Raw genomic sequence first — 10,690 nt, forward strand, 5'->3', positions numbered from 1 at the left:
AGCATTGCCGTTATGGGTTGCGTCCTTCTCCCATATGCTCTTCCAGTATTGCTCCGTCTCCAGCCTTGGTGGTGCTGTTCTCTTATTATTATTGTTCCCTTGCCACTGAGAGTACACCTTTGCTGGTTCTGTGGAGAACAGCTGGTTTATTCGCCTACCTTCTATCTCTCTGGTGTACCTCCTCAAGCGGCTGGCCAAGGCTGTGAGTCTTTGCTTGGCAGTTTCCAAGGCCTCAGGTATGGACAGCTTGCTGTATTTCTTATGCACCTTCTTTGTCGCACCTTTCTGCAACTCTGTTAGTTGGCTAACCTCCCTCCGTGCTACTTTGATCTTGCCCTCTAGCCTCCTTCTCCATGGAGGGTACTGCCCCTTGTGGCTGTTCAACTTGTAGCCAAGCATCTCACTGATCACTGTTGCCGTATTGTAGATCAGCTTGTTAGTGTCGGTAATCGTGGTTGTAGGTATTGTCCATAGTGCTGCATTAACATCATCTAGCAGACCTTCTGAGGGTACTTCACGTAATCTTGGTAACCGGCTACGGGGGATCCAGGTTTCAAGCTTGGCCATGATCCTTTTTTTCAGGTCAGTTCCTCTCGCACTCAACGATCCTTCTCCTATCGCACTTGGGGCTATGTACCCAATCTCGGGTGGGGGTGATGATATCTCCCCCCTGACCTGGCGTCCTGACTCCTCCTTGCCTTAGCATTTGTGTTGTACCTCGTCAATCTCTAGCTGTGAGAGCAGTCCCTTCTTTTGAATGTTGGAACACTGAGCTACTAGTTGTTTCGCTGTCATTGTGGATGTTGGGTATCGAAGAATCCATAGGTCCCTCACCCTATTCATGTAGCCCCTTCCGCTGGGGTTACTTGCGTAGTAGCATTCCAACAACGCCCTGTTTTCGTCTCTTGCCCACCGATGCCTTCTTGTTCCAGTAGCCCACTTTTCGTCAGGGTGCCCTGGTTCCTCAACGCGGACCTTGTTGATCCGGGCGACGTCCGAGCTGGCATGCCTTCATATTTATCTGTCTCGCTCATGTCTGCGGTAGGCTTGCTTAGCATAGGGGGTCTAGACCCTTACTGGATACAGACTCTATCAAAAGTCTTTCTGTTTTTTATGACATCAGTCTCACTTTCACATAACGATGTCTGCAGCTTAGCTTTTTGTATTTACTTTGCTTTTGACATGCTGTCTTCTGTGGATGACAAGAAGACAGCCTTAACCCTGACCCCAGCCCTCTTTGCATCACTTCTGTGAGAGTCTTAACCCAAAACCAAACTGTGCCTCCATTGTTTTGCACTTTGATCAGAAGACACCTTTCATCCATATCACAGTGTTGAAGAAGAAAACTCATGACTCATGCCCACAATGCAATGGTCATGTAATATGAAGTTCCCTGTGTGACGTTTTAAGTTTCAGTGTAAGTTTCATGAAGCAGTTCTTTGACTGGGTTTTTAAAAGTTGCAAAATAAAAGCAATGTTAATTCTGAGAGTGACAAGGAAATGAGAAAGCTTAGTCATCAAGGTTTTCTTTCTCATTTTTCTAAAAACACTTTACCTGTCTTAAGTGTTACTTGATAGGCCAATTTTTACATACATTTCCTTTTCCCATTTGCAGGCCTTGCTGTCAGCAAGCAGTCCTGCAACATATTAGGTGACCATTCAGCAAGACAATTTCAAGGGAAGTGTTTTAAGACAAACAGGGCATGATCCTGGCTGACCTTTAAGCTGTTGAAAGTACGTTACCACTGTCATTTTATAACACCTGTATCTGCAGCCAGCTTGGCCACAGAGATGATAAAGCAGAGCTGTAACTGAACATGCAACTTAGAAAATGCTTATTTTCCAAGTTTCAATAATTCACTTCTGAAGTATCTAACCTGAACATTCAGTTAACAGGCCTGCAAAGGAATCTTTATGAAGAAGAGAGGTTGGGATCAGGTCACACTGAGCTAAGCTCTCTGAAATGTAATTCGTATCTAATCAAACCAGTCTGCCCAGAATGGTGTGTTGATAGTCATGTGTTAGGTGAAAGAGAGAGAGAGAGGGAGGGTGTGTGTCTATGTGTGTGCGCGTGTGTGTGTGTGTGTCTGTGTGTGAGTGTAGAGTGACCAAAGTAGGAGCAACAGTTACATGATAAGGTACTAGTTTGAATTTCTCTTTGCAGAGAAGTTCTTTTGTTTCTGTGGAGATGTAAGTGCGCACACAATGGATTTATAGCACAGGAAAAGGAAAGAAGAAAAAGGAGACCTCAGTTTTTAACTTATCACAGGTAAATATTTAACTGTCCTTAAAGCAATTTTAGCCACGATTCAAGCAGCAACAGAAGGTCTGTGCAGTAGTGAAGTGTATGTCTGTTTTTACCTTTTACCTGTCCTTTTAAATTCTGTGACCTAGCAACACATTGTAAAATTGCCTTAGATTTTTACTTTGTCTTAATAGAAACATTAGGTACTACGTTTTCTGTCATGTTGCACAGAGCAGGTCCAGTGCTCTTTGACGAAACTATTTCTGATAGGAGTTAAGCATTTTTTAGAAAAGAGATACAGCTGTACTGTTTTTCTTTACCTGAGGGAACGCTCAGATAATACCAGGGCGTTTGGACATTTGGTAGGTATTTAGTGTGCACATGTCTGGAATTTTTGGTAAAGGTACAGGTGTAAAACTTTGTTAATGCCACTAACTGTATATAACAGCTTTAGAAGAAAAATGATATTTTTTTCATACTTTCATACTAAGAAAGTTGTAGAAAAATGTTCATCAGGCTCTGCTTTACTACATTCAACATGAAGGAAAACAGTAGTTAAGCTGATATATGTCTAGACTCATTTGTGCTTTATTATTATATATTATGTGCATTCAATCCAAGTTCCGTGCCTCAAAACTGGACTGTGGATTCAATTAGTTAGGCCAAGTTATAACAACAGTCACCAACAACTAGAACATTGTTTTTCCCTGCAATGCTTGTTTGATTTTCTCTTTGAGGAGAGTGCAGTTAATGGGTTTGGTTTTTTTTTACTTTTACCAAAAAGTTTTCAGCGAAAAAGACCAATGACCAAAAGACCAGCCGAGATTTTAATTATTGGTCAATGATCTGTCACTGAGTGTCCTTTGCTATATTTTAATAATGTGTTGATACGTATTATTAGCTATTAGTCTAAAAATATGAGAATAGATTTTTTTTTAAATCCAGTTCCCAAGTGTCCAAGTAACATCTTCAAACTTTATATTGTCATACACATGCGATCTGAAACTGTAATAGATTAATCGACATTAATTGATTCTTCCTAACTAGATGATCATTTCAAAATCAGTGCTGAATATTTTTGTAAATTCCACTGTTGGTTAACATCAGAAACAATGTATTGTTGGAATCTTAATTTTTTTTTAAAAAGCAACATGCTTTACTATTTTTTCCGGCTTTTTTGTAACAGCAAATTTGAAAACTTGTGGATAACAACAATAATAATAATTTTGATTATAGTGCTGATGGATTAAACATTAATGTTAGTTTAATTCACTGTGGCATTACATGGATAGTAGTCTAATAATTTTTTTAAGCACTGTATATTTTTTTTAAATACATTACATTACATACCTGCTATTAGCAGGTCCTTTAATCCACCCAGCTATGGTCCTCACATGCTCTGTGTTCCTGTATTGCAGAGGTATGTGCAGACCACATGGCCGCAGAAAGCCATGGTGACTCTTATAGACTACCCAGCTCCTATGGAGCTGTTTTCAAAAGCTGGAGAGCTGAGAATGCCATTTTCTGATGTGGTCAAATACTGCATTCTGGGTATCTCCATCATTCTCCTACTGCTGGCTCTGGGCATCTTAGCCTGGCAGATCTACAGATTCTGCACAGAGAAATACACTACATACACCCAGCAAGATGCAGGTGAGTAGGAATTACAGTAATACTCAGTGTAGTGCATATTGACAAGCCAGAGGGACTGTGACACAAATTATTAAATGTATGGTTGTGTCTGTTTTCTGCGATAGGGCATAATGATTTGCTGTATTCAGACGAAGGGCCAACGACAACAGGAAACTACTCAGGAGCTCCAAGTACCAAAGTAAGAGGAAACGTTTTCACAATTGAACACTAATGTGCACATGGTCTTGACCAGACTGTATAAACCAGGTTAAGAGAAAATCCTGCTTTGAGGAATCTGCTGTCTTTCAGTTGATACTTGGGATTTGTGCATCTGAACAAGGTGAATCTCTGAAATGTAATATATTGCTGCTAATTTCTTTTGGACACAGTTATTGAGTTACATGTTAAGATTCTGGAACAGAATTGGTGAGAAATGCAGGAAATATTTAGGACTGCTTAAAAAAAATGAAGTGAATTTTTCTGAAAATTGTAGATTCACGGTGTAATCAGGTAATGCCAATTTACTTAAACATGAGAATTTTCAGTAGGAAATTAGTAAAACAGGATGATATAAATACCACACAATTAAGAGTTTTAATATATTTTGTACCACAGAAGTCAGCATTTAGCATGTAACTTTACTAAGGACTGTTTTAGAGGACTGTCAGACAGAAGGCAGATAAGTAAACCACAGGCTGGGTGGGGTGTTTGTGTGGATGTGTTTGAGAAGTCGGGCAGTTTATTTGGATAGTCTGCTGTTTGCTTCATACCACATGACTGACCCGTGTCAGGAAAAGTTCTGCTGAGTGTAAAAACTTCCATGTAGAGTGTTAGAACAACGGCAAATGATAGCTAAATTAAGAGTGATGAAAATTGAGGACCACAGATGTAAACCTGAATGTAGGCAGCATTTTAATGTAGTATTACAAGCTGAAGCTACTACATCTAAATCACCTTGAGCACCTTTGTGATAGAGCAGGCAATAACAACTATGATGCAAGTGAAGGACTCTAGTCTAAGGACAGTTATAAATTAATACCCTTGACTGCTATGTACATGAAACCAGATCCATCATGACAGCGTGTACATGTGAAATATCTAAGTATTTCCTCGATAGATGTGAGTCTTTAAAGAGTAGAGGCTTAAAAATTTATTGTGCTCTGTGTTATAAAGGCTTATACAACTAGCCTGCTTTCTTTCTTAATTCCTGGGTAAATAGTGCCCATTTGTGTGTGCCTGCAGCTGGAGGATGTCAGCACAGAGGCCCACAGACTGAGTCGCTACCTGTCTCAGCCCTCGTTTCCCTCCTTAGCATCCACCGAGGCAGCTGGAGACAAAGAAGAGCAGGCAACTATTCAAAAGGTAAAACTGGTATTTTATCCAGTTTATATATTTTATTTTGGACAGACAGAAACCCAAGGTCCAGTGAAATTATTAATGAGAGACAAAACAGGAAGTATATTCATTTAGTGCGGTGTTGCTCTGTTGGTGTTTCTACAGTTATTTAAAGATCCAAAACTTAAAGATTCATAAAACAACACCAGCAACATCCGGCAATGAGCACCAATTATGCACAGCTTTTTAAAATATGTTATGAATGTATCACTTTTTTTTATTTAAAGTCTGCTAAATAAAGCTGTCAGATTAATTAAGTGGTGTAAAATTGAGATTTTCCTATCATTAAATAGAGATGCCAACGTTTAGGTAAACGCTACAAGCTGCTCTCTTACTAGTAAACCATAAACATAACCACATGGTGGCGCCAAGAGTGAGTTTATAGAGAGACAAGTTAAAAAATGCAGTGTAAGTATGCATACAGATACCCTTGCACTTTTGCATGAATTAAACTTATGCTCACAGATACATGTGTAGACTCATTTCTCTGGCTGTAGAAGCACCTCACCACAGTCATTAGGATTCATCTTCTGTCAACCAAAGATCTCTGAGCTAAATGTCCTGTAAATCCTTCTGGCATCTGTTTAGATATTCAGGATGAATCAGGTTGACTAAAAGATAAGCAGGCTGAATTTAATTTTACATTCTTTTCCTAATTCTTTTCCTATTTGAGTATGTAACAGAAATTTAAACATCATTAAAAAAATGTCCCATCAATCCTCACAAAATAAGATTAACAGTAAATGACTGATGACACAGTTTCAGGCAAAATCAACTACAGTCTTTGGGTCTTTCCTAACATATCCTCCCGTATCAGGTGGATGGATCATTACGATTCTCCGTCTACTATGATCAGATGCAGTCACGTCTGGTGGTCACCGTGCTGCAGGTGGAGGGGCTTTTGGAACAGAGTGAGAGCCGAACCCTCCAACCATTTGTTAAAATACTGCTCATGTGGGCTGGATCAGAGGCTGTAGAAGTCGAGGGCTTTAAAGATGAAGAGGTAAGTTTGTCGTATTATTATTTTCCGTGAACTTATTTTCTTCCTTTTCTTGATACATATTTAAAAAATACAATCCACGCTGTCTTTGAGTTTTCATTCAGCACAGCATCTCTGTACTAAAGACAAAGGTGTCATAAATTACTGGTGTGATCCTCTTAGGGGGAAGGCTTGTCGCCTGTTCTGTGGACAGTACTGCAGGAGTGGCGTACTCGCATTGTGAAAGGCAGCTGTAACCCTTTATTTGGAGACCAGTTCAGCTGTGTTTTACAAGAGGAAAAGCTTCATCATATCAACCTAAGGATGGAGGTTCTGCACTACATATCTCTCATTCTTAAAAAATATTTGTTCAGGACTCAAACGGTATTGCTTGTATTAAATCATGCATGCAGTTTGCATGTTAGCTGTCACATTTCAAGGGCCAGAGAATTTAAAGCCATAAGCACTACAGCTATGTTACAGTACTTTAGTCTCTTTTCACTTGTTGAGAGAAAAAAGTATGAATGATAAATGTTTTTATCTGTTGTGGTGTAAATCATTTGGTGTCTGTATGCATCTCAGGTACGAGACTTTGATAAATTCTCCAGAAACACAGTGTTAGGAGATGTGAGGGTTCCTTTAGGACAGCTCAACATCTCCTACCCTCTGGAACTACAGGAGGATCTAAAGATACCCCAGAAGGTACTGCAGGGGGCGCACACACACAACACACAGCATGCACACAGGACTGGCTTTCAGTAGCATCTCAAGTAGTTGATGTTATGTAAAGGTGAAATACAGAGTATGTCAATATGATTATAAAACTATATATTTAGCCATAATAATAAAAATGAAAGCTAATATTCGGGGTGGCTGTAGCTCAGGTGGCAGAGCAGGTCAGCCACTAATCAGAAGGTCGGTGGTTCGATCCCAGGCTGCATCCTGGCTGCATGCCAAATATCCTTGGGCAAGATACTAACCCCATGTTTGCCTACTGGTGGTGGTCAGAGGGCCCGGTGGCGCCTGTGTCCGGCAGCCTCGCCTCTGTCAGTGCGCCCCAGGGCAGCTGTGGCTACAATGTAGCTTGCTATCGCCAGTGTGTGAATGTGTGTGTGAATGGGTGGATGACTGAATGTAGTGTAAAGCGCTTTGGGGTCCTATGGACTAGAAAAGCGCTATACAAATACAGGCCATTTACCATATTCATTGTGTAAATGGAAATAATTAAACAGACATTTACAGACGTGACAGATGATAGTAAAAATATAATAGAGTACATTGTTATAACTATATAATCCTTCTTCATAGTCCACACAAAAATTGTTCCATTTTCAGAAAAGCAATCATTTTTGTTAGTGTTTATAGTACCTATGCCTAATATTTTGTCCACAGCATTAATGTACCACGAGTGAGGCAAAATATTAGGAGTAATTTAGAATTGCACAGGTGAACCCAAAAGTGCATTTGTGTAGCTAGAATTTTATTTTCCACAGAAAATTTAGTTTAACTTTTACTGGTTTGTGTAATTTGTGGATCGTATGGTGCCATCATTATTGTCAATGATATTTCAATAACTGAACATGGCATCCGTCTAAGCATCTAGTTTACTATAATAATGAATTATTATATTGGGGCAATAATAATTCATGTAATATTTTTTTAATTGCTCAAAGAAAAGAAAAATATATTTGTAACACTAGTGCAACTGAAACCACAGGATGACCTTTGCCTCTTTAATTTAAGATCAAACAAAAGAAAAAGATGTTATACTTTTGAGTTATGACTGTGGCCATTTAATACATTTTGTGCTTATGTGGTGATTTTTAGCCCTGCTGAATACTGTCATTTATGTTTGTGCCTGCAACTATATCACTTTTTTTTTTTTAAACTGTGCATAAATGTACATTATACTGATGCGTTCTCCAAAGGATCTTGTTGGAGAGGTGCTTTTGTCCCTGAAATTTCTTCCCACGTCTCAGAGGCTGGAGGTTGGCCTGCTAAAGGTCAAAACTGTCCTTTCTGAGATATCCCCAAATGCAGGTAAATTAAAAAAAGACACCTTCACACAAAAAAGACGCCAGCTTTGATGCACATACGGTTATAAATTCATGTAATCTGTGTATGTGTGTGTTGCACAGCCCTGTATGCCAGGATCAGCGTCCAGTGCAATCAGTTCAAGCTAAAGTACCAGAAAAGCTCTACAGTGGCTCGGTGCCTGGTGACTGTTTTCAATGAGGTCCTCTTGTTCTCCCTGCCAGAGGTTCATCTGGAGCGGTGTAAAATTTTGGTCTCTATATATGAAACTCGCCCAACAAGCAAATCAGCCAAACAGCTGATCGGACAGCTGAGTGTGGGGAAGGAGAAGAGTTCAGAAGATGAGCACTGGACTTTGATGATGCGCTCAGTACGTCAGCCAGTAGCAAAGTGGCATGGCCTACTGATCTGAAACACAGCAGAACCACCGCTATCATCATGGAGTGTTGTATTTGTATGTTTTTACCCTGAAAGCATGTGTATCAGACTGTTCAGGCATCTGCACTTGCTGAGGTAAAGACCAGACATGCTTGTCCTCCTGATCTCACAGTGACACAAAACTTTATTACTCTCCGTACTTACTGCTACTCAACGGTAAACGTGATGTTTGTAACAATGCTCCACTTTCTCAATGCCACACTAACATTACTCTCATTACTCAGTTTATGAGAGGCATTATTGACGAACTGTTGGTTCAAATGTTTATTTTGGTTGCTAAAGCAGAAACTGTACTTGTTGCTATCTACATGTAATTAGCGTGTACCTAGATCAGTACGAGAGGACTCGAAAAAATAATGAATGCCACAGTTATGATGATTAGTTGCTTTTTTTTATTTTTTATACAATGTGTATCTTTTAATCCACAATTTATTCTATGAAATGTAATATATGAGACATTAACTTCACAAGATAGAATGCAGTTGTTTAAAACTTCCCATGAATCCTTAATAAATTCCATCATTTGGTAACGGTCACAATAATGTTATTGGAGTATTAAGCCATGATTAACGTGATATCATTTTTAGCAGAATGGCAGTGCTGCGATAAAAGAGTGTTCTGCATATCACTCTTTTTGTATGAAGGGTCCAGCACAACTGAATAATTTAAATAATAAGTGCTTAAAAGCACTAAAATTACAAGTATGTTGACTTTTTCTCCTGATAATCAACATGTCCTCACCCTGCTCTGTGGCTAGAGTGCGCCATTTTGTGCGCATGTGTGATAAATTGAACACAAGCGGGCGACTGTGTGCGAAGACAAAGTGTGAGAAATACTAATTACATTTACAGTTACAATTTAAGTATGAAATAAAAACATACATTAATGAAAAGTTTACAAAATAGCAAAATAAAGTGACTGGACAGAACAAAATTAAAGTAATTACCGCAAATTTTAAAAAGAATTAAAAAGTATAGAATATGTACCTTTGAAATAAGGTGATTAAGTGGAAGTGACAAAGCCACACGTGGAATATCAGAACCATCATAATTTCTTTGAATTTTCCAGTTGACTAATCCCAATAATTGAAGTTATCAAAAATGAAGAAATAAAAAAAAAAAAAAACAACAACAACTTTGAATACATGTTTTAAAAGACTTGCTTCTGCTTTTAAGTCTCCTTTTTTAGGCTGTCAGGCAGGATGCTTTATCACCCAATCCATTAATGAGAAAAGAAAAAGAAGCCAGAAATGAGCTGAGCATGATTGGACAAAGGTTTAGGAAACCAGGGAGAATATCCACACAGCAAAGAGCAAAAACCCATGGTCAGGTGAGTAATATACAGGTACAGTGTTGTATTGCTTTTATTTTAGCTATGCCAGTCTCATTCAGCTAGCATGTGCTTCACGAACAGCAACGATTAGTTTTGAATCCTCATTATGATTGTTATGCAGAAAGCCAGGCTCTTTTTAAAATGTGATCCAATGAGTAAAATAAGCTCTTTGTTAAACATTCTTCTCAAACTCGGTGTGTCACTTTTTTTCACTGCACACATTCTGTAGCTGAATTTGAAACGGATTATGTGGGGTATGTTTTTCAAGCTAGAGCACTGGATTACAAAGAAAGCTTAAAATACACAAGAATGCATTTTGAATGAAGTTATTAATGTTACCTATTTATTTATGTTCATGTTGATTCTTTAAGTGCAGGTTATTGTGATTGTTTTTTCCCTCCCAAACCACTGTCTCTAACTTCTTATCTACATTCACGAGTCCCTCTGGAGTATCTTCGCTCTGAGTTGTTTGTGCTCAAAGTCCTAAGATGTTAATTGAGATATACTTCTATGTATTCATGCCTAAATTAATAACTGAATGCAGGATACCTCAGTAAAGATTCATTAGCACTTAGATTACCCGTGTGTCATGTTTACTCTCTTGTTTATTACTATGAAAATATCACAGACAGGAA

General features: G+C 38.8%; 1 protein-coding gene across 2 annotated transcripts; it reads left to right on the forward strand.

The window, feature by feature from the left end:
- The first annotated feature begins 2,092 nt into the window (after positions 1–2,092).
- syt19 (synaptotagmin XIX) lies at positions 2,093–9,857 on the forward strand. 2 transcript variants are annotated; one of them, XM_085280529.1, is made up of 9 exons: positions 2,093–2,269; positions 3,664–3,898; positions 4,003–4,076; positions 5,120–5,239; positions 6,129–6,275; positions 6,435–6,581; positions 6,834–6,953; positions 8,180–8,291; positions 8,390–9,857. In XM_085280529.1, exons 2-9 carry the CDS (start codon positions 3,697–3,699, stop codon positions 8,695–8,697), a joined length of 1,230 nt encoding a protein of 409 aa, XP_085136655.1. In that variant the 5' UTR covers positions 2,093–2,269; positions 3,664–3,696; the 3' UTR covers positions 8,698–9,857. The 2 variants fall into 2 exon arrangements, with proteins under 2 accessions (XP_085136655.1, XP_085136654.1); XM_085280528.1 differs by having other exon boundaries at positions 2,094–2,269; positions 6,090–6,275.
- Positions 9,858–10,690: the final 833 nt, after the last annotated feature.

Source organism: Mchenga conophoros, linkage group LG7 (assembly GCF_057382185.1).
Source record: "Mchenga conophoros isolate Kocher_MC1m ecotype Shallow Benthic linkage group LG7, M_conophoros_male_GT1.1, whole genome shotgun sequence".
NCBI lineage: Eukaryota > Metazoa > Chordata > Actinopteri > Cichliformes > Cichlidae > Mchenga > Mchenga conophoros.

What these genes read in the sequence shown, in the direction of transcription:
- syt19 (XM_085280528.1), top strand. Translation starts at nt 3,697, where the DNA reads ATGGTGACTCTTATAGACTACCCAGCTCCTATGGAGCTGTTTTCAAAA. An exon ending in AGGGCTTTAAAGATGAAGAG is followed by an intron (nt 6,276 to 6,434) that starts GTAAGTTTGTCG and finishes TGATCCTCTTAG; the next exon opens with GGGGAAGGCTTGTCGCCTGT. An exon ending in ATATCAACCTAAGGATGGAG is followed by an intron (nt 6,582 to 6,833) that starts GTTCTGCACTAC and finishes TATGCATCTCAG; the next exon opens with GTACGAGACTTTGATAAATT.